General features: G+C 39.9%; 2 protein-coding genes across 6 annotated transcripts; one reads left to right on the plus strand and one right to left on the minus strand.

Annotated features, from left to right (window-relative positions):
* Positions 1–65: 65 nt before the first annotated feature.
* GFM2 (GTP dependent ribosome recycling factor mitochondrial 2) lies at positions 66–21,261 on the minus strand. 5 transcript variants are annotated; one of them, XM_054184931.1, is made up of 22 exons: positions 21,147–21,261; positions 20,329–20,396; positions 20,149–20,231; positions 19,503–19,587; positions 17,659–17,704; positions 16,547–16,644; positions 15,377–15,502; positions 14,918–15,006; positions 13,632–13,720; positions 13,324–13,384; positions 13,044–13,229; positions 10,214–10,294; positions 9,348–9,496; positions 8,639–8,779; positions 8,458–8,557; positions 7,443–7,632; positions 4,371–4,447; positions 3,717–3,855; positions 3,385–3,570; positions 1,846–1,961; positions 1,428–1,610; positions 66–987 (listed from the first exon to the last, which is right to left on the minus strand). In XM_054184931.1, the coding sequence occupies exons 3-22, from the start codon at positions 20,209–20,211 to the stop codon at positions 859–861; spliced, it is 2,334 nt and encodes a 777-aa protein (XP_054040906.1). In that variant the 5' UTR covers positions 20,212–20,231; positions 20,329–20,396; positions 21,147–21,261; the 3' UTR covers positions 66–858. The 5 variants fall into 5 exon arrangements, with proteins under 5 accessions (XP_054040906.1, XP_054040903.1, XP_054040905.1 ...); XM_054184928.1 differs by having other exon boundaries at positions 20,149–20,238; XM_054184930.1 differs by lacking the exon at positions 21,147–21,261 and adding an exon at positions 20,990–21,106.
* A 31-nt stretch (positions 21,262–21,292) lies between these two features.
* NSA2 (NSA2 ribosome biogenesis factor) lies at positions 21,293–25,760 on the plus strand. Its single transcript, XM_054184935.1, has 6 exons — positions 21,293–21,397; positions 21,620–21,807; positions 22,935–23,085; positions 23,311–23,490; positions 24,623–24,815; positions 25,483–25,760. The coding sequence occupies exons 1-6, from the start codon at positions 21,395–21,397 to the stop codon at positions 25,548–25,550; spliced, it is 783 nt and encodes a 260-aa protein (XP_054040910.1). The 5' UTR covers positions 21,293–21,394; the 3' UTR covers positions 25,551–25,760.
* The last annotated feature ends 1,270 nt before the right edge of the window (positions 25,761–27,030 follow it).

Below are 27,030 nucleotides of genomic sequence, written 5' to 3' on the forward strand. Positions count from 1 at the left end.
CAATACCAGAGTTACCCATTTCAGTTTCTTTACATTCTAAAGGGAAAATAAAGACACTATTCAAGTAAAGAGCAAACTGTCTTTTATTTTGGAGTATCTTATAATTTGACACTTTTCTATGCAACCAAACCACTACAACTTAAATCACTCATTCCTAAAGGTCAAAAAAAAAAAAAATTCCTCCCCCAACGTACTCCAAGGTGGTGGGGCAGGGATCACTGTCATGGGAGAACTCTGCCTTCCTTGTATTTTTTGCACAGGTCTTACTCAAATTGCAGAAGCATCCAAGCAAACTTGGGTATAAATTACAGCCAGTCCTGAACTCTGGTTCAAACTGGTTTCTAACAATACCAGAAGTAATGCCTACAGTTGTACTGTTTAAAATATTTATTAACCATGTTTTTTTATTCACCTGAAAACAAATCAAGATACAGACCGCCAGAATCGTAAAGTTATTTCATTTATAGACATAAACTTCACAAACTTTGCTTACTGAAGTAAGAAACAGTCCTAATCACATGTTGAGGTGCCCTTAGCGCCTATTTCTATGAAGAGGATTTGCGTCAGTTCTCACTGCAGATATCTGCAAGAGAAGATTTTCACAAGCAGCTAATTATGGTTGCATGTCTGGTTCAGCTGCTTTGCAATTACAAGGCTGTGCCAGAAGAACACAGTCTCTTGAACCTTCCCTTGGACAGTTAAAAGCACCGTCTACTCATACAGCTGCTAATTCATCATTTACCACAACCAGTTGGTCCCACAAGAACATACTGGTGTACAGGAACAGGCTCCTGAAAATATCTTACAGGGATGATGGAAAATATCTTCATTGTTCTGCAGAGTAAAGCAAGCACACAATCACACCAACCCCGTCCTCCTCTGAAGAAGTGCACTTTGCTCTTGACTGTTCAGGGCTTGGTAACTGGCAAGCTCCAAAGTGAAGGTTGCTGAGCCCGACGTTAGAGAACGCAAAACTGTTGAGTAGCCCTGGACAAAATGAAGAACACAGGTCACGCAATTTAGGATAAAGGGAAGATAAGCTGCTTAAGTCACAAAAGAGAGAGTGTCAGAAGTATACTGCAACATACTAATAAGTTATTTTTTTAATATTACTGTGTTAAAAGTGCAATACATGCATGAGTCAACCTAATTTTTAAAAAACTATTCTCTACTAAAACAAGTTTTACAGTATTTACTACTTCTCGAACTTACAGTTGAAAACTTGCTGGTGTAACAATCTGAATCGGGCACAAAAACACCACTAGATTTCTGGGCACTTGCTTCAGATTTTCAGTAATTAAAACAATAAAAAACATCCATTCCAAGTTTATTCATCCATAACAATAAGAAAAGTGAACTGAAGCCTTATTATTTTTCAACATATAAAAAACTAGATTTATTTTTTACTATTTAAGATAATTGCATACCATCATTTCTGCTAGTGGAACAGCAGCAACCACAACTCTGTTATCTTGACGACTCTGTATTTCCTGAATGCTACCTCTCCGCTGTGCAAGATCAGCGAGTGCTGCACTGAGATGATCTTCACTTACTGTGATCTCTAGGTTCATCAGGGGCTCCAGTATTTGTATACCAGCTTTTTTCAAAGCCTACGTGGAAGGGAAGAAGAGTTAACTTTTTTTTTTCCCCCAAACATTGACATAAATACTTACATAACTCAAGCTAACACTGCCTCTCAAACTCTTTACTTCCAAAAGCTATCAGGTCCCTAGCAAGGGCATTACATTGTCAGAGAAGAACAATTGCCTGATATTGATACACATGTATTTTCCCAGTAGTATACTGTGCTGCTGTGTTCTACAGCAGCTTACAGCTTCACTGTACCTTTTGCATGCAACGGGAGACACAGGCTGATATCATTGTGTGGGAGGTGTCAGGATGCACCGTCAGTGATTGCAGTGTCACATCTATATCCTGAACTGGGAATCCAAGCAAGGGTCCTAGAAAAAAAAAATAAAAAAAAAAGAGAAAAAGAAAAAAGCATATTTGTTTTTCAGAACATTAAGACGTACGCAGAAGAGTTTCAGGATTAATTCAGAGCTTCTCGCTTTCCTCTTCCCCTTCTCCTTCCCCTTCACCCCCCTCAAGGGCATGACTCATTTTGTTCCTCATTTTGTGATTTTGTCATTACCTAGCTTTGCATTCCTTTGTCTCTTCTGGCAGTCATACTTTCTTACTCTCTTTACCAAAAGCACAGATAATTTTCAGAACCAGAAGTTTCCGAGTGGGCTCATCCACACAGCCATTCCCAAAAATTTAAGTTTTTTTTAAGACATTGTAATAGCTAAAGCTTGTCTATTGAAACAAGACCTCATTGGAAAAAGCAGTGAAACCTTTTGTTTAACCAGGAGCCAGATGATCTTCTGTATTTTTCCTTTTCAACACAATGTGATCCCATCAAAGCCTGATACTAACCCACTACCAAAACTTCAGGATTAACTCAATTCCATGAGCGATGAACCATGCAGAGTCCTAGCTACATTATCTCTATCCAACCCAGGACGCTCAACCAGACCAAAAACTATACTACACTGGATGGGAGGTCTGAACCTCACGTGAGGAAAGACACAGCTTTTTTCATACAGAGAACATGCCGAGATCCATTTTTTTTTTTTAAACTACTTAATGGCATGAATTTTAGGCTGGAGACAGCAGAGTTCTCAAGTGCCTTCAAGGAACACGAAGAAAGCACGCAGTCAAGAATCATTCCACAGCCAGTGATGAGAAATGCTTTCCAACTCAACAAACCAACATGGAAAAAACACCTCATGCTGTTGCTTCTAGAGTAATTCTCATTGATCAGTCCACTCCCTGTTAATTTTACTGTAAGGAAGACTTTGGACACAAGTTATTAAATACTTCCTCTTCTTAATCAAATGTAAAAGACACTTTTAGTCCTTCAGAAATTGCGAAGTCCTATACTTTGCAATTAGGTAAGGCTTTTTATTTTATACTTCTGTGGATTTAACATAAATTTTAAAATAAAAAAATAAATTTGTAATTCTAATAGAAGTGTGGTATGTACATGTTGGCCTCCGAACCCGCTTCTGTCACATCACTGTGACATGATGTCAGCAAGTAAATGCCTCATCTCTTATACCAGATTAAAAGACAAACCAAAAGAACCCGAGGCTCACTGTTGAGTGACTGAGAAGAAGTCAACCTTAAAACCAAAGGCATGCTGACTTCCGTTCCTGGTGTAGGGAAAGGACTGCTTGGCAATTTTTGTAGTTAAGGAAATTTCAGAATTTTCTTTTGCATCTAATGTTAGTATGTATTAGCTTTTAGTTTTCAAGCTATGAAGGAGTTTTTCCTCCTAGAAACATATTACAAGGCTTCTTACAGAAACGTTAGAGCAGTTACCTTGAATGCATGAATTTGTGATTCCGTTTTCTATAGCTCCTTGGAGTTCTTTGGGCAGCCCTTCAATGACACTCGCGGCATAGTCAATGATGGGTTTTGTCGCTGCTCTCTCTCCTGACCTGGGCCTCACCTCTAACTCTGCAGTGACAAAGTGTCGTTTATCTCCTACTGTTTTGTCCAATGTATCTGTAGGGGGCGGGGGGGGGGAAAAGCAAAGCAACCGTTTGGAAAAAAAACTAATAAAATTCATCTGAAACCACTCGTAAGATCATTTAAAGTACATCAAGTTACAAAACCAGAAACAAGATGTTCCTTCCATTCACTCATTTTACCTGTAGCTTGGGCAGCATTTAGGATGGTTTCTCTGTATGCTATTTGAAGAGGTCCCAAGTAAGTCTCAATTCCATATTCACGTTTGATTCGGTCATGAATGATTTCTATGTGTAGTTCACCCATGCCACAAAGAATAGTCTATTAAGAGAAAGTGAAGAGAGAAGATATTAAACATGCAAAACTCAGGTTTTAATATAAACTGTTTAAGCAGTTTAATGCTGTTAATAGTCTCTTAGAAATATTTCAAATTCTAAGGAGCCTAGAGAAAAAACAGGACTGCCTGTTTTTTCTGACAGATCAGGTCATCTGACATAAACACCATATAAGTGAGAGGGTAATTATCACTACTGTGACCACTATAAAAAAAGGTCATCTTACATTATCTTAAAGACTGTGCAATTCAAACTTTTTTAAATACAGAACTGTCAAAAACATGCAAAGCACAGGATGACTTCCTCTACTCTGTAAAGCACAAGTGCACAAGGCTCCACTTCAGTGTGATGCACAGAACTTTGTACATTTATGATATGTACATTTAGAGAGTCCTTTTTTTCAAGCAAATCTCAATATGCAAATGAACTAAATGAAGGGTGGTCTTGGCAGTTCTTAAATAAAGCTTGATTATAAGGTGAGTAACAGAAGATTCATCTTACTTGTCCTGTGTCAGGATCTAGCTTCACTTTTAAACTTGGATCTTCACGCTGAAGGCAGCTCAATGCGTTATCTAAGTCTGTACATAAATATCAAACATTGTATCTAAAGAGACTTCAGTAATTTGAGAATCATAATGAATATCTAAACATCACGTTCCTCATAAGGTCAAATCTTATTCTCAGAAGGAATCGAAAGGATCCTAGGGAAGCACAGATTTTGGCAAACAGTCAACTCAAATTACAAGCAACTTGCAGCTTCCGATTCTCTCCAACAAATTAACTACACACTATAGAGTGCTTTAATTTAATTATTAAAAATACTATTTTCAGAGTGATATTTTGAACTTGTATGAAGACAGAATGGACCTATAAGTGTTTCATCAAGTCAATAAAAAGTATTGATCCCTTTTTACAGATAAGAAAAATTGTCAACTAACTTGTATATGATTTGCCTAACTATTTCAAGGTGAGTTTGACATGAAAAGGTTCAAATTTCTGATTCCCCAGTATCTTAACTGCTGAGGAAAGCAGCTACAGAATGATAAACTCACAGCTGAGACTGTATTTATCTGCCTTAGTCTTTGAAAAAAACCCAGCACAAACACCCACAAAACAAAACAAAACATCCAGACCCCCCAAAAACAGGCACACCTTACAACCCAGTGTCTCAGCCCACAGATATATTGCTCCAAATCTGCATTCTACCTTGCTCCATTCCATCATACTACACTGGTACTTGTCCGTCCTCCCCTTCACCCCTAACCAAGCTCAGCTTTGTTGTAATGAAGATACAGAGTTGAAAAGTATCTATTTCCAAAAAGAGTCATAGGATCATGGAATCATTTTGGTTGGAAAAGACCTTTAATATCACCCAGTCAAACCATTAACCTAATACTGTCAAGACCACCACTAAACCACGTCCCTAAGCGCCACATAGTCTTTTAAATACCTCCAGGGATGGTGACTCAACCACTTCCCTGGGCAGCCCCTTCCAATGCTTGACAACCCTTTCCATGATGAAATTTTTCCTAATATCCAATCTAAACCTCCCCTGGTGCAACTTGAGGCCATTTCCTCATGTCCTATCGCTTGTTACTTGGGAGAAGAGACCGACCCCCACCTCGCTACAACCTCCTTTCAGGTAGTTGTAGAGAGTGATAACGTCTCCCCTCAGCCTCCTTTTCTCCAGGCTAAACAACCCCAGTTCCCTCAAAAAACTCGTGCTCTAGACACTTCACCAGCTTCGTTGCTCTTCTTTGGACCAACACCTCAATGTCTTTCTCGTAGTGAGGGGCCCAAAACTGAACACAGTATTCAAGGTGGGGCCTCATTAGTGCAAAGTACAGGGGGAAAATCACTTCCCTAGTCCTGCTGGCCACACTATTTCTGATACAAGCCAGGATGCTGTTGGCCTTGTTGGCCACGCGGGCACACTGCTGGATCAAATTCAGCTGTCTGTTGGCCAACACCCCCAGGTCCTTTTCCTCTGGGCATCTTTCCAGCCACTCTTCCCCAAGCCTGTAGCACTGCATGGGGTTGTTGTGACCCAAGTGCGAGACCCTGCACTTAGCCTTGTTGAGCCTCACACAGCTGGCCTCGGCCTGTCCAGATCCCTCTGTAGAGGGATCCTACCCTCAAGCAGATCAACACTCCCACCCAACTTGGCATCATCTGCAAACTTACTGAATCCCCTCAACCAGATCATTGATAAAGACATTAAACAGAACTGGCCTCAATACCAAGTGCTGGGGAACACCACTTTTGTCTGGCCATCAACTGGATTTAACTCCATTCACCACAACTCTTTGGGCCCAGCTTTTTCCTCAGGGACACCTGTCCAAGCCATGAGCAGCCAGTTCTCCAGGAAAATGCTGTGGGAAACAGTGTCAAAGGCTTTACTAAAGTCCAGGTAGCCAACATCCACAGCCTTTCCCTCATCCACTAGACGGGTCACCTTGTCATAGCAGATCAGGTCAGTCAAGCAGGACCTGCCTTTCATAAACCCATGCTGACTGGGCCCAATCATCCAGTTGTCCACCTCATGATAGCACTGAAGATCTAAATCTGCTCCATAACCTTCCCTGGCTCTCACGACAGACTGACAGGCCTGTTGTTCCCCGGATCCTCCTTCCAGCTCTTCTTGTAGATGGGAGTTATATTTGCTAACCTCTAGTCAACTGAGACCTCCCTAGTTAGCCAGGACTGCTGATAAATGACGGAAAGTGGCTTGGTGAGCACTTCCACCAGCTTCCTCAGTATCCTTGCGTGGATCCCATCCAGCCCCATAGACTTGTGTGTGTGTCTAAGTGGTGTAGCAGGTCGCTACTTCTCTTGCATCATGGGGGCAGCTTCATTCTGCTCTCTGTCCCTGTCTTCCAGCTCAGAGGGCTGGGTACCCTGAGAACAACTGAACTATTAAAGGCCGAGACAAAGAAGGCATTAACTACCTCAGCCTCTCCCTCATCCTTTTTCGCTATGTTTCCTCCTGCATCCAATAAAGTCAAATAGAGTCAAATGGAACCAAGTCCTCTGGTACAGATTCTTGGGATAGGCAGTAAGATTACAGTTCACACTGCATGGGTGAACCCTAACTAGACACACAGAAATCTTGGTAAGTGAAGACTTCACACCATAGAGTAAAACTGTGAGTGCCGACTGAAAGAAAATGACATTTCAAGGTTATTTGTACTCAGGATATTATGTAGAGCATACCAGCGCGACTGCAGCAAAACTAAGCCTGACAGTAGGAAATGGAAGTGCCTCCATCTCTTTTTTCAAAATTAAGAACTACTACTATTCTAGACACAAAAACTAGAAAAGTATTACTACTAGTACTGCTTGATGTAGTAATAGCAAAGGATACTGACAAGCACACTCTAAAATACAACTTTTGTGCGGAACACCAAAGCTCTTTATTAGAGCACTAATTGATAAATTTGTGCAACTCACTCATATCAACCAGGTGTGCATGTATTGGTGATGAGCTCTGCTCCCGACATATGAGAATATGGTTATGCTTAAATATCTCATTTGTAGAATATCTTGTGATATTGCTAGGTAGCTACATTGTACCTTGTTGTTTGGCCATTGAAGGAGGTTCAATTGTACAGAAGAAGACAGGGTCAGGGATCTCAACGCCTGCCAGCAGAAGGCTCTCTACGTTGCTGGTAGACCTCTTCTCTCCCGCAGCATCCCTTCCAGCTCGGCGTGCTGCAGCTACTGCTGAAGCCTTTGACGATACTATGGTATCTCCAGTGGCACTCTAGAGATCAACACCCAGTGACCCACAAGACACAGACGAGTGAGAGAAGGGGATATGAAACAAAAAAAAACACACACCAAAAAACTGAAAAAACCCCAAACCCACAAACCCTGACCATCTCTCTTCCTCAAAACCACTTGTGCTAAACTCCATTTATTTACTTATTTATAAACAATTACTCTCTCTTCATATAACTAAAATGATCTGGAAGAGGAAAAACTCTGCTCAAATTTAGACTAGCATTTCTTTGTCCAGTTCCCTGCATTTTAAATCTAGTTTACCAGTCAAGATACAAAGGCACAAAGAACAGTACTGGTAAATGAAAATTCGCTTATGCATGACAAAGTTGGTTACATTTTAGAAAATCTGTGCAAATGAGATCTATGCAGCCAGTTCAGACAATAAAACACTGAATTCATAGACTAACAGAAGCAAGCATGAAACAAACTTATTTGAACTTAAGGTACACTTTTGCTTTTAGGTAACTTACTTGGAACATCACTCTCCTTCCCCACAGGAGGTCTCTCCATGGCATTACATTGTATTTTAAGAGTTACAATATAAATACAAGCTCAGAACCCTTCTAAAATACACCTTCAGTCTTCAGTCCTTTCCATGTAATCAGCATTGCATCTCCCAGGTCAATTACTGACATATGTACATTGTAATACTTCATTTTAGAAGGAAGTACCTGTACATGTACTTCAAATAAAGCAAGTTTACATATGTCACAATAATCAAGAATGTATCTGAGATACAATACTATAAAAGTGGAAAGCACACTAGTGAAACAAGCTCCTTTACAGGACCAGTATTTTCCATTACCTGTTTTAACCCAACGGTAAGGGCAATGTTGCCAGGCATTAGCGATGGTATTTCAATTTGCTGATCAGCAAAAGGCAGGAGCAGCCGGCTCATTCTCTCCCTGAAAATGAAGTTCTTTTATTACTCAGGACTTTAGCAGATACTCCAATGCTCCACTAAACCACACCTCCATCTTACTCACGTGCAACTTTTGTTAATATTATATACAGCTGATTGAGGTTTCAGTGAACCTGAGTAAACGCGAATGAAAACTAGTGGTCCACGACATTTATCATGGAGAACTTTAAACGCTAGGGCACACAGGTCATCCTTGTACCATTGTCTGCAAAATAAAAAGCACAACAAAAAGCATACTTGTAGGATTAATCCACTCAAACTCACGTTTACCTAAATTTCCACTCACTTAAGAAGCAGTATTTTTCCTATTGTAATATTAATAGAAGTAGATTTTTTAGAAGTCTTAATTTATACCGAAAAGTATAGTAACGTATAAGTAGTATATGTATATATATATAGTAGTATATATATGTATAAAGTATAAGTAGTTCTAGCTCCAGCAGGATACATGTCATGTGACTCAGCCAATACTAAAGATGATCCCTAGACCTTAATTTTGTAAAATGGCAATATCCTCAGATTAAAAATAGACTTTAGAACTCTAAAGTGCAAGTTTGACAACTGAAGATAAATACATACAATTCCAGTAGCACTGACCAAAGCAGGTTCAGCACTCAAGCGTATTTTTACATCCACACAGCTTTACTGTTATTTAATACCTAAAAACAGTAAACATTTTTAAAGACAGGAATGTTTTGTTAATATTTTTCCTTTTATGCTTTCCTACTTAATTTTTCTTTTTTTCCGGACCCTCCTTTCCTCCCTGTACTTACAGAAACTCATATGAACGCTCATTAGGTGCAGGCAAGTACATAATAATAGCATCCAGTAATGGCTGCACTCCTTTGTTCTTCAGTGCGCTGCCACACAGTACAGGTACAGCTTTCTGAGCTAGTGTGACTCTGCGGATAGCAGACTGTAACTGCAAAAAATAATTATTTTCTGTTAACATGTGAACTACATTTTAGCCTAAATTGTATTCCAGCTATCAGGTGTTGCTAACAAATCCCACAAAGTTAAAAAATATGCTTGTAAATATAACATCACTCATCCAAATTCTTTTCACTGCTTCTAATGAACTCCAAACTCAAATGTTTAGATGCTAAAACAGAAGACACTGCTTTTAAAATACCTAAACATTTCATGCAGATCTGCAGCCATTCTTGTTCTAACAGTCCTTTTAATCCAGAATGTCGTACCCCGCCACTTTCAACACGCAGGGTCTGAAAATCCAACCAATTCACAACAGTTGTTACTTTTGTTGGTAAGAATCAGCAGCTCAGACACAAACTGCTGAGTCTACCTGGAAATTCCATTCACCTTTCCCTAAAATTTTTTGCAGCATCCTAACATTCAAAAAAACCACCAACCATACCTTCTGGAACAAAGGCACCCTACTTTTAAAACTGTGCCTAGCATGTCTCAGAATAATAGTTAATGCATTATTGTATACAGTTCATACTAAGCTTGAATATGCTTTGTTCTAAATACACAGTACTCTAAATTCACCACAAAAGCTGGTGTGATATTTTTGTTGTTGTTGATAAAAAATGCACATCTGCCCAAGGAAGAAAAACCCAGCCCTTCAGAATAACGTCTGGTAAAAAATTGTTTATAAATAATGAAATGTAAAAATTACCTTGTCAGCTGGTATGGAGTCAAAGTTTTCACTATATTCTCCTAGAACCAGTTCAGCAAATTCATCATCCAGATCTGCAACCTTCAACAGAATAGTTCGTTATTACTTGGCATATGGCAGTTTCACAGACAAATCACAAATCTTAGTTATTTAGGATATACAGCTAAACAGAGCAGGAACAAAGCCTTAGATATCAGAGATCACAAAATCAAACCACAGAAAATTACGGAAATGAAGGTCTCAAGAAAGAAGAAGGGAAAAAAATTAAAAATCAACTTATAAAGCTGCTGTCAAGCAAAACATCAGTTGGAGTGAGAATGCTTGCACTTCTCTCAAACTCAAAAAACCTGCAGCCATACAGTGACAGCCATAAAGGGTATAACTGAATGCACTTCAGATCTGCAAACAAGGTAAAGTCTGAAGTAAGCAGCAAGTAACCTTTTCGAACCAATATATATACAGCTGGAAAAAAACCAGACAAGCCTTCAGGGCATTTTGACCTTCTGCATGTCAAATGCTTGTAGGTCCAAGAGCTCATCTGTGTTTTCAAACTGTACCACTTAGCTTGACAAATAAATTAAGCACTCTTTAAACCTGCTTGCACTGTCATAGATCCAGGACACCCAACGTGCAGGAAGGCACTTTGCCCCCTCTAGTGGCTAGGACAGCAATTGAACAAATACTGAAATGAATCATTGATAAGCAATTACAAGTCTAATCAAGCTGATAGTTGAAACATAAGACATAAAGGAAAGTGTTCATTTAATTAAGTGAAAGCAAGTGTGCAAGATGACTGGTATTCGAACTACTAAATTTTACACTGTTTCTGATAAGGAGTGTCAACAGGATACAAAGCACATTAAAGTATTTTATGAACACAAAGTTATCTCAATTATCGCACTACTGGTCCACCCCTTCCTGGTTAAGGAGGGGCCCAGAAACCAAAGGAAAAAAACCAACATTGTTCTTACAAAGCCTTCTATCTCACAATACATTACTTAAGATAAGAGGCTGAATGATAACACCCCCATTTAAAACCTGGAAATTTTGAAAACCAGATTGTGTATGTGTTTTACTTAACTCAGAGCAATATAAAATATATCTCTCCGATTCTGATGTTTCAAAGGAAACTGAAAGCCTAGCACCATCTTTTTATGCACTTGCACAGTGTTATTCAAAGTTGTGTGGAGGGCAGCTCTTCTGCAAAACGGATCAATATCTAAGATAAACATAGTTGTTAACCTCCCAAATTTTGCTTATAAAAGTATGCATTCAAATATAATCAGTACTACAATTTAAAGTTGTATATAAACAAATCAAATGTAATAAAAAAACCCAACCCTTTTTACTTGGAGAGAAGACTTGCTTAGAGTGTCTCAAGTACAAGCAAATATTCCAATATCATTACCTAAATTACACAAAACAATGTGAGACCTTAAAATGCCAGCTGAGGGAGAAGAAAAACACCCTGGACAAATTATTTCAAATGTTCCGCACTGCTCTAGTCAATTTTTTCTTTTACTTCCATTAATTCTTCCATTCTTCACCCCTTCTAAACTGCCAGCTGTGCAAAATGGGGTATCAAGTAGATCAAGTTTCTATTAGCTTTCTTAGCTTCACAGTATGACAATCTACGTTAAAGAAATAGTTACACTGTTCTTTTCTCATCTCTCCCATGGACTTTTTGGATGGATCGGGAAAAGGATTTATGGTGGGATTCAGCTGCCTCTAACATAATATTTAACACCATCTTGACCAGCCTGCAACATCCCATCCTGCTTCTAGCTGACACTCCAGAAGGGTATGGACATCCTGCAGGTTCTGGGTCACATATGCCAGGCCTCACGTGAATATACCAAGTATCTTTTGGCACCTACGACAGTACAAGATGCCATGTTAGCCAACTGAATACTAAATTTAGTGTCTGCTTTCTTCACTTCTCTATTTTAAAGCAGGGAGTATTTTTCATTTTACACTTACATTGCACAGCCAGGGAGCCCAACTCTATATTTATCATGTTTTGCCATCACATATTAACATTTCCAATGTGCATTAAGCATCTTTGACAGATGGGAAGGAAGTGAAGAAAATCTGAAATTCCCCTCTGATACAGAGCGGGTATCAACTAGCTAGGAAATGGCTCTGCAGAAGTCAACCAGAGGGTCCTGCTGGACAAGCGAGCATGAGTCAGCAGTGTCTCCTTCCAGTGACAAAGGCTAACAGCATACCAGGCAGCACCAGCAAGAGCATAGCCAGTGGATCAGGGCAAGTGGTTAGTATCCTCTACCCTGCCCTTGTGAAGCTGCATCTAAAACACTGTCTGCTTTTAAGTTCCCCAGCACAAAAGAGACTGACAAACGGTGCAAAGTCCAGTGGAAAACCACTGAGGTGGGTTGGAGTGCAGCCGGAGGCACAGAGAGATGGGTTTCACTTGGAGAGGCTGAGGCAGGATGCAAATGCTGCCTCTTGGTACTTGAAATGGTGGTGGTGGTGGGTCTGCTTCAGGGAAAACATGGACAGATTCTTCTCAGAGGTACAACAAGGAAAGAACAAGCCACATTGTCGCAGGTTGCAACACAGTAAATTCCCGTTGAACAAAAAGAAATAACGTTTGACTACAAGGATGATCAAGCACTGGGACAGGCTGCCTGGACAGACTGTAATCACCATCCTTAGAGACTTGAAAACTGAACTGAACACGGCAGGAGCAACCTGATGTAAATTAGCAGGTCACTGCACCAGACACCTCCAGCAGTCCCTTTCAGACTATTTTTTCTACTGTTCTAAATAACGGTTTTAAATATATTATGTATTTACTTTAGAACTTTACTTGTTCTATTAAGGCATTTCTGGCATCCTGGACTTCTTGGAACAGGCTGGGATCATCAGCCTCCAGAAGCAGCTTTTGCTCAAAATTTTTTCCATCATCCAAATCAGAAGTAGGTTTCCAAATTATTTTTTCCTTAGTTACGATATCAACCAGTCCTCTGAAGGTCTTGGCTTCCCCAATGGGCAACTGCAAATAGAGAGGAGATTTTAGACAGTTGCAAAAATTAAGAAAGGAGTACCACTTGAAAGAAAGCAAATGAACATTTAATTTCTAAGCTTACCTGTAAAAGCAAAGGTTTCGCCTTCAACTTTTGTTTGATACTCTCAACAGCATATGTAAAACTATATTAAAACAACAGATATTCAGTTACACAAATCATAACGATATAGTAAAATAGGTTTACTGTTCCCTCTTTACAGCAAAAATTCCTCCTAAAGTTACAGAAAAATATGATGTGCATAATCAAAGATGTATATAGTAGGTATTAACATAATTGGCTTAGTCTATGCTTAATAGAAAAACTTTAACTTGATTAGATACATTCTCTTACAAAGCTTTTAGCAATGATCAAAACAACTATCTAAATACCTTGCCCTGGTTTTGTCCATCTTGTTCAAAAAGCAAATTCGTGGTATCTGATGTTTGTCTGCTTGTCTCCACACTGTCAGAGTTTGGGCCTACAGCAAAAGACAAAATGGAAATATTAGTGCCGATAGACAAACTATACACTCCCCAACACCACTGAGGGACCAAGTTCAGAGTACAGAAGGGAACTGTGCTGAATGCGTTGCAACAATCCTGCATCTAGCAGCACAGATGAACACAAGCAGCTTTGTCGCATCTCTTCTCTCAGCTGCAGTCATTCCCCATCCTTCATTAAGGGCACACAGGCATATGGGCAAGGGAACGTGGAGAGAAACTAAACATTACAGGGGATATATATGGAAAAAAACTCAGTAGAGACTTAAGACTTTATTGCCAAGATACTTGAGCACACACAGGCAAGAATTTCTGTGGCTACACATACAAAACTAAAAACTACTGTGGTTTTGCTAATAATTGTGTACTGCTGAGCCATTTATGATTGCATTTTTACTTGAAAGTTAAAACAGGTATATATGAAAATCAGTTCAGATTCAGAAGTAGTCTCTTACCAATACATGGAAATAACGCAAGAATTTCCTACACAGTTTTAGAAAAAAACCAAACAAGCAGATCTAATTTTTTTGTTGTTGGGGGTGGGGGCTGTTACTCAGTTCAGGTTCATATATGAGAGTACTTAAATGCTTTCCAATAGTACGTTAAATAATGTGACTCACACTGATCAAGAGTTCTCTCATCCCTCATGTAGGAAAAAGGTATGTCCCATGGAACACAGTGATTTCACAACATGTAACTTTTCTACAGGATTGAACTAAAACTTATGCTATAAAGTCAAATTCCAGCCTGCCTCCACATTTTCTGCACTATGCTCCAAAGGGCATGTTAAATGGGACATTGGGGAGGGAGAAATTCTGGCTGAAAATTACTCATTTTCTACATAAAAGCTGAGAATGAGAAATGAACAGATATTAATTTCTTTCCACTGGTGGGGGAAGCCAGAAGTATTCACCGCAGTCAACGTTTGTAAAGGACAGCAACAAAACAACAAAAAACCCTCAGCATTTAATGGGAATCCCAATTATTTGCCCCTTATTACCATGGAAATTCACGTACACTACAGGACTCGAAATTAAATGCTCATCTTCCTGAAGGTGAATTTTGACCAAAGCATTAAAAGAGATAATACAGACTGACATCTCTGTACGATTATTATTATTTCAATCTGATTTCAGTCATTAGAATAAATAAATAAATCCACTAGTTATTTTTACCTCAACACCAGCTGAAGCGTCAAACACTGCTACAGCTCCATCCAGGACTCTCAAACAACGCTCAACTTCCACTGTAAAGTCCACGTGACCTAAAAAACAATCCTCCTTTTATACCATCATAATTCAAACAGGTCATTACAATTTTTTTCATTTTTTTTTAAATCATGTCAAAACAACACTGTCTTTACTTGCAGAGAAATACACCCATCAGTCCTTGAAACTCAAAAAATTGTTACACTGCAATCCCAGCACTAAGAGCAATTTAGTGTGGAAATGTCTGAGCTCACTGTAAACAAGACAGATTAGGCACCAGCGAACAATAATTAGTCAAAGCTGAACAGAGCTCCGTACAGGCCTTTTTACTGACGCAATTAAACCAATTAAATATTGTACCATATCTAAAACCAAGACTTATGTTCCACAACACCCCACCTCGTGAGTACTGCTGAAGTCTAGTACCTGGGGTGTCAATCAGATTGATTCTGTAGTCCTTCCAGTCAAAGGTAACAGCAGCGGACTGAATGGTAATACCACGTTCTCGCTCCTGTACCATAAAATCTGTCACTGTGTCCCCATCATCAACATCTGCGACAAGGGAGAAGGGTAACAGTTGTGTAGGTAAATAACTCAAAAGCTGAAATTGTGTTGGAATACAGATGCTGAGAGACATTTGGAAATATTGTTCCTTTTATATATGTATAAGCTATGAAAACTAGTCTTTTTCAGAAAATGATAATGTCAGCTAACTTACCCAGGCCCCCTTTCCAGCGAACAAATACCCTGTAAGTCAAAGACAAGCAATTCCAACAACCTTTTTGTTGATCTTAATCCTAGTAACACCATGAGAACTTGAAAACTAAAGCAAAGTCCAAAATCACGAATAAACTAGTTTAAAAAAAACTGGCTGCATTCACTGTGTGGAATTTGGCTGACATTTTAAAATTTAGTAACGAAAAGGTAATTGAGAAAGTTTTTTTTAAAAAAAAATAATCAAAAAACCAAACCAAACAAGTAAGAGGTTGGGTTTTGCTTCGGTTTTTGTTTTTTGTTTTTTTTTTTTAATTTTAATAAAAAGAGACGTAGTTCCACATTTTTAAAGAAGGCCACCAAGTTCAACCACTCCACAAGCCTAACATCATCTACCATTCTCACACACAGTAGGAAATAGGGAATTAAATTTAAAAGGTCAAAAGGCAGCACAAATGGAGGCTGTTGTGACCTTTTCAATCTTGAAGAATTCTGTGAGAATTGTTGAAGCAAGGAATTATTCCCATGTTATGGCTTCCAAAATAAATGGTTACGCTTTGTAAATCTGGTTTCTTTACAGGTCAAAAGAGAACTGAAGAAACAGCTTTACCAGAACGGCCAACAAGTAAAACAAGAAGAACCTCTAATTAAATACTAAACAAATCAACGCACTAAAAGAAAGATATGAACCAATGATTTTTCAAAGTACAACTGCCTTAGAACGTAATGGAATGTGCATTAAGATTTCATTATATCGCAGCACAACTTTGGAACAACTGGCTTCTACGCTAAGTATTCCACCAGCGACCTCTAACTGCATGGCATGTTATTGTACACTATTAAATCTCTCAAACCTCCTGAAATACAAAAAGTATTTCTAACCTCCAAGTGTTCTTATGTATCCAGAATAATACAGCATTCTCTCTGTTGTCGTAGTTTTCCCTGCATCGATGTGGGCCATAATGCCAATGTTTCGGATTCTGCGTGAAGCAAAGACATTGCTTTTACTGAGGTAATTTTTTTATTCAGTCATGCTGTTAGTGGCATAAACACTTAATATTCACTGAGAACAGCATAACAGATGAATAACATTTTTCCTCTGTTGCATATCTGAAACAGTGTGCATTCTGACACTGAAATATGTTAGTATTGAAATGGTGGATTTTCTTCATATCAGTAGTACTCAAGAGTTTTGGAACAGGTTTCCACGCTTCACTTCATGGTAAGGACACTTCTTGGCCTCATCCTCCCCCATCTGCCCTCCCCACAGACATAAGCAGCCCCCCCACCCTCTCATCCATGACAATCCCTAACCCCCGGTGCCCAAAACAATCCATTGCATATATAGCCTTTATGCCGCAAATACAGCATCCAAATTCCCATGAAGTTGTCCTTGATTCTGTTCAGCCAAGCCTTCCTTTCTGAAGGACCTCGCCAGTAGCTTCCAAAATGGCTTTACTAACTGCACATCACAGGCTTGCGCTCAGCCCCTACATTCACCGTTAATGCCAGATGAAGCTGCCCTCAGGACAGAAGCAGTCTTCCAAGGGAACTTCAGCCACAAGCTATTTCTTCAGCAGCTCAGCCCCTAATTACTTTGTCCTTGCTACTGATGTCCTTATCTAGCACAGCTGCATGCTCCCATGAACACAAAGCACACAGCCCTGCCCACAGCAATGGTCCAGCTGCCAAGGCATCCCCTTCCCCTCATTCAGCTCCCAGCAGGCCCCATGGATTTGGAGCTTCCCCAAAAGCCCGGTTTTGGTTCTGATGATGCAGAACCAAAGCCCAAGAGACAGTCCAAGGCCTCTCTGACACCAATATCCATTCTATATTGAAATGTCAGAAGGGTAAAACTAAGGAAGTTCTAACTTTAATTTAGAATATGCGTATGAACTATGGATGTGACGGGCATAGCAATAACCTGTGACTTTCTATCGCATCAATTGCTCTGACTGACAGTTACATCCAAAAAATAAGCTAGCATAACATACCTGGATATATGAGGATTAATGACAGAACGCAGAGACTTAACATCTCCTGGAGACAAACAAACAATACAACAATTTGTAAGACTGATCCCGATGTAGAAAGGATAGATTTTAACAGAATGAAATATATTTAAGAAAACTCCCAACAAAATTATTTAAAAAAAAAAAAAGATTCAGAGCCACAACTCACAACAATCTGTAATCTCTACCACCTCAAATTTCTAAAGATATGTACTTAATTTTCAATAAATATCTCTCTCTTAAAAAAGAAGAGAAAATCTTCAAAACAGCTGTAATTTAAAAAAAAAATAGGAAAAAGCCAACACATAAAAGTATCATCAGCACAGTAAAATCTCACTCCGCAGAATTAATAGCAAAATATGTGGCAGTTCAATACAACTATAACACTGACATTCATCTAAACTGGCTATTAGATAACAAATTTCAAAAGTAATTTCTCCTTTAAACACTGAAGCTAGACAGCATAATTCTCAGGGAGAAAATGCAAAGTGACCTAGGTTAAGAAAACACGTGACTGAGGAGTTTTAAACGCGTATTTTCTTGAAAGAGATTTCCTCTCTCACATCCTCTTTAGTTGAAAAATAAGCTGCCAAGTTAAAAGTTCATGAAACCAATCCATAATTCATATACTCAAGCCATTTAAGTTGTGCTTCAGGAACTCACTACTCTAGTTTATCTTTGACAGACCAAACAATTCAACAATATTTGAACTAACATTCCTTAACCGCCTACAGATAATCCCCCTTACCAAAGAGACATTAAAGAGGCATCCTATAGGTTAATGTCTCAATAAGGAGAAAGACTGAAGCAAGGCAGCAGGCTGGAAATTCAACACCACCCCGCCCCCCTAAATAAAAACTCCAACTAACACTGTCTTTTTCCCTTCAGTTTCTAAAATAACCCACAAAACAACACATTAGTATGTTTGAGATTTCTTGCTTGTCTTCTGGTGTATGGAATGAATGTGACATTTGCCTCCATGTGACACACTGAGGTATTCCGCGCAGCAAAACCGGACATAAATACAGCAGACAGCAAGGACATTGCAGAGGCAACTACACAGAAACAGTGACACGTAGCAACAGAGACCGCATTGACATTAGCAACAAAGAGTAAGTCGTCCTCTGAGGTACATGACTGCAGCTTACAGACTTTTGCTAAGACACACAGTGCTGAAAATATTAACAATTTTTTTTTTTAAAAAAAGAAGTTGGCTACCAACCAGTTACCAATTTCCTCCCGTCTCCATCTTGATGTAGAAAAAGCAGCCCTGACTCCCAACACTACCTTGTATCAACTGATTTCCATTCAATCTGCGTCGATACTCAAAAACCAGCAAAAATTCCTTCTAATTTAAATTTTGTTTTTGAAGGATCTTATTCTTTTTACTAGCTCTTATCCTGAGTCTGGAAAGAAAATACACTAATGATAAATTAAACCTCCTATTTCATCAGAGTCCTGTCTTTCTCCCCTTGTCCAACATGCTGGCTATCATCAATTACTTGATAACCAATAAGTAGGTCAGGCAACTAGACGGGTGTTCCAGCGCATTTCACAACTGACCTGATTTCCTGTGCAGCTGTATCTTTTCTTTTTATTGTTTTCTAATGGCTTTATACTATACATCCACTAAGAAAAGAGCAGCAATACAAAACACTTCTTTTCAGTCCTTGAACCTTTTAACTGCTCTGAGCTTCATACACCTTCACATACATACAAATCCTATAAATAATGACCAAAAGAATACAATAATACACAAGATAGAAAGCATTCTTACTTATTTTTAGACTAATCCTTATGATTAAGAATATAATTCAAATTTATACCTGGCGGAGAACTGTAATTTCGTAGATTGCCATTTTGCTGTGTCACACTTATGACTCTGAATTTTGACTTTCTGAAATACAGATGCTTAAAAAGAAAAAAAAAATCATATAGAACACTTATCACTATAAGTAATTATTTTGTAGCTACCTTTTTACCAGTTGTAGAGAGCTAAACCGAAAAGAAATATCTACAAGAACTGATACTGTTGTTAGGTATTTAAATAAGCTCAAAATACCGGCTATTTGGAAGCTGAAGCATGAAGATGGTAGCACCGAGGTTTAAATCAAATCCAATCCCACTATTATTTGGGAAATCCAGTAAAAATCTATGACAGCACGAAAACATGTTGTCAGTAGCCAAAATATTTTAAATAAGTCTAATTATTTGTGTAAATAACATAAATCTAACAATGACAACTGTTAGGTAATCAAAATCAGAGATAACTAAAAAAGTTTACAGAAAAAATTACAAATTGAACTTCCACATTCTGACCTATATTAAGTCCAATTTCAACATGAAATTATGCATTGTTTATATATCAATTTTTAAAAGAAAAACAAACAAAAAAATTTAAACGTTTCCTCAGACTAACTCGAGTGTTTCTTTTGCCCACAGAGAAGTCTCAAAATTTGTGAAAAAGTTTACCTTACTGCACAAACTGGATGACTTCAATGCGTTCATTGGAAATTTCCTCATACATCTCAACATTCTGGGTCCCGTTTCTAAAACTGTTCCCTGCCAAGGTAAGTAAACATCGCATAACACATTTATGATGGGAAGTAGGTAACCACATTACTTTCACACAAATCAATCAAAAAACTTAACTGTTTTTCAACTTAGATCAGGTTGCTATTCTTCAGGTTACTGCTCTTCAGGTTAAATCGGTGTCAGATCTGTAAAAATAATGTTATTAAGCGTTAAAAATGCAGCATAAAGGCAAGCTCACAAACACTAAGTGTATTTCTCAAAGAAATCTGCCAACAGTAAAGCAGAAACACTAACACCAGCGTTTACACTCATGCTCAGGTAAACTCTAGAGCACCGACTGACGACCAGTGAAGCATAAATAGCTCTTCTGGTCTTGACGGAGGAAGGGGGAGCTGGGAAAAAGCGCGTTTGGGGCAAAAATAACAGAAAATACTAGATACGACGAGATTTTAAGCATCGCCAAACCCAGCAGGACGCAAAGCCCAAGCGCAGAAGCTTCACGAGCGTTCCTAGCTGGCCGCTGCGTGACTGAAGGAGACACCGACACCCGGCTCCAGTTATTTTATGCTTCGTGGGGGAGTTTCACAATAAAGGAAAGCAGCCTGCACGCAGGCCCGCTTCCACCCCACACACACGCACGCACGCACACCCGCCCGGCCCCTACCGCCCTTCGCCGCCCACGGCAGCGGGGCGGCAGCGCTCCCCTCACACGGCCCGGCCCAGGCAGCCGCTCCACAAGCCAACGCCACCACCCCACCCCCCAACCCGCGTTACGAACCGCCGGACGAAGAGCTTTAACAGGGCCAAAGCTTGGCCTGCGCCCCGGGCCCTGCCGGGAGAGCCGCCATGCCGCCGGAAAGCGTGCTCCTTCTTCCTCTCCCCGCTGCCTAAACCTCCCTCCCGCCGTTCCGCCCCGCCGTCCCGACCTCACAGACCCAGTCGGAAAAAAGCGCCTCTCCGCCTTCTCCCCCTCCGTCTTTTCCCTCTTCCCGGCTCCGCCAAGCCGGGCGCGTAGCCCTCGGGGGAGGTGGAGGGCCGCCTCTCCACCAGCAGGAACCAAAGTGCCGTGGGGCAGCGTTTCCAGCCGGGGCCGTTTCTAGTCACTCCCTGTCTTTTCGCCGCTGGGGAGGCAGCGGGGCGCAGGGCTCGGCGCAGTGCGGGGAGACGCCGTGGGGCCGCCGACATGGTGGGAGTCGGGGCGGTGGGACAGGACGGGATGGGGAAGGGGCGGAGGAAGGGAGGGAGCGGTGACGGCAGCCGAGCAGGTCCCGCCGCCCCGCGTTGAGGGCGCCGCCGCGACGCGGCCTGCCCGGGTCCCTGCCGCGTGTTCCAGCGGCGCTGAGCCCGGCCCAGCCGTTCCTCAGGCGGCGACACCCGCTGACCGCGGGGCCTTCTTCCCCTGTCACAGCCGCAGAACGAGTACATCGAGCTGCACCGCAAGCGGTATGGCTACCGCCTGGATTACCACGAGAAGAGGAGGAAGAAGGAGGGCCGGGAGGCCCACGAGCGGTCGCGGAAGGCCAAGAAGATGATCGGGCTGAAGGCCAAGCTGTACCACAAGCAGCGGCACGCCGAGAAGATACAGATGAAGAAGACGTGAGTACCCGCCGCCTCTCTGGCGCCGTCCCGGCCATCCCCACGTTTGAAGGATGAGGCGAGATGTTAATGCCGTTGCAAAGAGCTACTCTTTGCTTGTGTCGTACTTTTAAGTAGTGCTCAGGTGGTAGGAGAAAGTGGGTTTTGCCACAGTGAAGACATTTCCGAGTTACTCTCTTCTCAAGGGATGTTAACAAAAACTCCTAAAAGCATTCCTTAAGATAAGTCTTAATTAGCAATAGCAGTGACTAACATAATTAAGACAAAAATTTGAACGCATTTGCTCAGGGCTTTTACACCAACTGCCGTATCGGTGTAGCAAGAAGCAGCCAGCATTTTTTAAACAGTGTTAGTAGAAAAAGTACGGTAACGTACAGAGTGTTTGAGCAGAATGTGATACTCGTCTTCCAGGATAAATTAAAATTTCAAGTGTAGATAAACAACACCATGTTTTGGAAAATGTTCTCTGTTATTCAGAAATTGAAATCAAAGCTGTTAACAATATTCTTTATTGCTCATGAGTGTAACGTCTATCCACCATGTTATTTTTGTTGTTTTCCAAGTGCAGACAATTATTTTCTTCTGCGACTTGTAAAAGTATTGGGTTTATTAACTGGCTTGTGCGTCTTTCCCCCCCCTCTAAATAGCCTCAAAAATTAACAAAACACAACGCCTTTTACACGCACACGTTCCTCAGATTTATAAGCATTGCCATCAAATTGCAGAAGAGTAGTAGTGTGTTATTTTTCGTCAGAGAGAAAGGCTGATATCTCTCAAAGTGCTTGGCTGCTTGTTCTAAGTTGTTCAGAAATTCCTTAATAAGATGCACATCTTGTTTTCCTGTCTTGATGGGAATTTATGAGCTTTTGTGCACTGTGCAACCCGTCAGTTGTTACATTAAGTGAGGTTATTAGTTTACCCTGAAAATTATTTAGTATGTATTTATATTTTTCAAATATAAATATGTACTTGTTTACAAAAACAGAAAATTATTACAAGAATTGTTTACTTGTTTTCAAAACGAAAATTTTGAGCGGGCACAAGCTAAGTTAAAAGCATGTATCTAAAAATGAGCCTTTTCTTTTTTCTACTGTTAATACTGTTCTGTTTTTTCTTTCTCCTTGCAGCATTAAAATGCATGAAAAGAGAAATACAAAGCAAAAGAATGATGAAAAAACACCTAAAGGAGCTGTACCAGCATACCTGCTGGACAGAGAGGGCCAGTCCAGGGCTAAGGTTCTTTCAAACATGATCAAGCAGAAAAGAAAAGAAAAAGCTGTAAGTAACTGTATTAAAATTCAGATACTTACAGTTACTTGTGACAATGACCGATTTTCATAACTTTAAATGCTAATTAAAGTAAGTGGTTATGAGTTGTATAAAAAGTACAGGCTACCACTACACTTTAGGGAAATTTTATTTTATGCTTCAGTTGTCCCTTTTCATTTAGAAATGTAGCATGTAAGACTACTGACTTTTTTTTTTTTTTCCCCTCCCTTCCAGGGGAAATGGGAGGTTCCTGTGCCAAAGGTCCGTGCACAAGGAGAAACAGAAGTCTTAAAAGTGATTCGTACAGGCAAGAGAAAGAAGAAGGCCTGGAAGAGAATGGTCACAAAAGTTTGTTTTGTTGGAGATGGCTTTACTAGGAAGCCTCCTAAATATGAGCGATTCATTCGACCAATGGTAATGTTCTTCAGCCTTAAAGAACATTTAAGTAATAATTCTTTTGATTTACTGTTTTGAGTTCCTGTGACGAGGAAACTTTCTTCTGTGATGATGCACTTGTTTACTACCGATGTAGAAGATTCCTGTTAGTTTCCTTGCAGAAATCTAAACTTCGAATGGCATGAGGGAGCGAAGATGCCCCTGCAGTCAGAGTCTGTGTTAAAATATCTCTGTTCTTACTCCCATAACTCAGATGATGCCAGTAAGTTAAAGCTATGAGCTGTTAAATTAGCATGGTAAGACCTTTAGCAAAGGCGCTTTGAGTAGCTTTTAAAGTTGGAGGCTTCTTTTTTAAGCTGCTATGATTCTGTCAGCTGCAGAAGCCAGCTCTGTTCTAGAATTCCAGAACTCTCTCCTTCTGGCTTGCTAAGTAAGCATGAAGCACAGACGTGACCATATGCAAGGGAAATGCTGTACCTCCAGCCTGACCTTTTCTTACACATCTGCAGGAAGAGCCTGGGCTCTAGCAGCCTGGCAGTGCGCAGGAGGAAAAACTAGATCACTAAGACAGTGTAGTTTTTCTATAAATACCCGTTCTGTCACAGGCATCAACAGAGTCATTATGCAGGCTGACTGTTGGATCGTACCTCATTACCATTTTGATGGCCATCTTACACAGAAGCTTTGGATAGTTTTTTATTGACACAGAAAAGTTTATGGTACTTAATCGTACTTCACCACTAGATAGAAAGCGCTGTAGGAGATGGGTATTTAATATTCTGCGATATGTGAACAAGTTTTCAGTTTTACAAGAAAAAAGGAAAAAATTCTAGACTTAAAACCCAGTAACACTGTTAAATGCATTACCATAAACACCTAATTTCTTCATGGAACAGAAGCCAGCTGAGATAGTGAGCAGTATTCTTGTGCTACTATCAAAAATTGACATCCTGAAAATATACATGGAAAGCTTTATCGTGTAGTTAATTGTGTTTTAAAACAAATCTGACATTTTATAGTAGGCAGATAGCATTCTGTATTCTATAAAAATTCTATATAAAGCTGAGGACATAATGCTGAAAGTCTATCTAGATTAGTCATGAGGGCTTAAAGCAAATACTAACTCATTCTAACACTCCTTGTGCAACAGGGCCTGCGTTTCAAGAAGGCACATGTGACACATCCTGAACTTAAAGCTACTTTTTGCCTACCTATCCTTGGTGTAAAAAAGAATCCTTCTTCTCCTTTGTATACACAACTGGGTGTAATTACCAAGGGTACCGTTATTGAGGTGAACGTGAGCGAGCTTGGCCTCGTGACACAAGGGGGCAAAGTTATCTGGGGTAAGTAGTTAAACTAGCTATATTGCACAACTACTTTTAAAAGTTTTAAGTCTTCATTGCCTGATGTATTGTTAAGACCATGTCATATAGTCGTAATTGATCCATTGTTAAATGTTAGGTTTGGGCTGTAGCAGAAGCAACTACTAGGCAACTCTATAAATGGAAACTCTTAAATTTTAGTTTTAGGCTTTCTGTTCACACTTTCAAGATCAGTTTAGATGAAGTTCAGAACAAAGACTCAACTTGCTTGCCTGTGTCTCACATGAGGCAATGCTACAAGTCTAACCATGTGAACTATGAAGAATTATATTATGCTTTCAGTGTAAGTCCTGTGTGGAAGTATCTTCATAGGATCAGGCTGACTTCTTTTAACAGAGGGGTTGACCTGGACAATAGCAGAACCTACGATGTTTAAAGTTTTTTTTTTTTAAATCTACCCAGAAGTCTAAATGATCCATTTATAAAAAACATCTTGAATAAAGTATTTTGTGAACTTAAGCTTGCAGCTTAGCAGAAGGTAGATTTAAATCTGAAAATGCATTTCAGTTTTGGAACAGGAATTACCTATGCTTCAGAGTTGTGGATTGAACTTGAAAACAGAAGAATCTAATTTATTATATGAACTACTTCAAGCTTTTGTAGACATTTAATTTGCTTTTCTCTTTAGGGAAATATGCACAAGTAACAAACAATCCAGAAAATGATGGCTGTATTAATGCAATTCTACTTGTTTAAGTTGGGCTTGATACTAAGCATTGGACATGGGCTCCTGCAAAATTGGTGCAGTTTCAACAAGTTTGCAAGATCTCTGAAACATTCAGTCATTCAAGAACATTGACCCCACAAGCTGCTAAGGAACTTAAACATGCCAGAAATGACCGCTCGGGTTTTTATATTTGTGTTTGCTCAGCTGAACACTGTCCAAATAAAGTGATTCAATTTTCATGTTTTGGTAATGTGGTATGGATTTGATCTAAACCTTCATTGTATTTTTACAGCAGCAGTTTCCTGACTTAGATATATCATATAAATACGTAATTCAGCTCATATTTCTAGTGATGGGAAGTACAGCCACTGTCTCCCATGATGGCCTGCTGTAATAGCTAAAGGTACAGAAGAACATACTAAGTTGTATTGTGCTTCTGGGAAAGCAGAAGATCTGGAAGAACCCAGCTAGAATCTTACTTAAGACTGATGTCAGAAATTAAACACTCGCTCAGTTTGCCCCTATAGAAGCATGGGCTTGAGAACACAACAGCTGCGTGGGGGCATGGGGATGCAGGGTGGAGGAGAAGATAACTAGAAGAACAGCTGTCTCCCCCCATGCCGCCCACTACCTTTTGTCTTTCACCCCTGCATTAATGGAAAGAATAAGGGCTGGAGACTGTACCACTACAGTAGGTCCAGGCAAGAGGAGAACAGTTTCAGAAGTTTAAATTTATGAAGTTGTAGGGGATTTAAGTTGCAGATTTTGAAAATGGCATGACAACCCTGATACTACAACTACTTGTAGCTATGTTAGTGGCTTTAAGAAACACTCAAGAAAAAATAAGAGTCACAAGCATCAAATGATTAATCTATATTTAGTTTGCATCCTTGAAATACAAGAAACAAAAATTGCTTCTAAACAAGAACCTTTCAGCCATGCATATAACTCTATCAGTAATGTTCTGGTCAAGGATTTGGTGGTAAACTTGGCACAATCTGTCGCTACAAATAAGCATACTCACCCTTTTATATTCCTACTCTTGAAGAGTACTTCACTTAAGCCAAGGAGCTTTTAACATAAATTCCAAGTCAAATCATTACAAGCTTTCTCCAGTTAATGAGGGCATCCTTACCCCTCAACATTGTAAGAAGGAAACTATCAAACAAAACTCTTAGAAGCCAGAACATGAATAGATTTGCATTGGGGATTTTTGCGTTAACAAAAGTTTAAGGCTAGAGGTGGTCACATGTGCAATAAGCAGGTTGAGTAGCAGATTATAGAGCTACAGAGTAGTTAAGGTTGGAAGGGACCTCTTGAGATTGTGTAGTGCAAACCCCCTGCTTAAAGCAGAGTCAACCACAGCAGGTGTCTGAGGGCCACATCCAGTCAGGTTTTGAGTATCTCCAAGGATGGAGACTCCACCACCTCTCTGAGGAGCCTGATGCAGTGTTTGACCACTCTTACAGTTTAAAGTGTTTTACGTTTAAATAGAGTTTCCTGTATTCC

This window comes from Rissa tridactyla, chromosome Z (genome assembly GCF_028500815.1).
Source record: "Rissa tridactyla isolate bRisTri1 chromosome Z, bRisTri1.patW.cur.20221130, whole genome shotgun sequence".
NCBI lineage: Eukaryota > Metazoa > Chordata > Aves > Charadriiformes > Laridae > Rissa > Rissa tridactyla.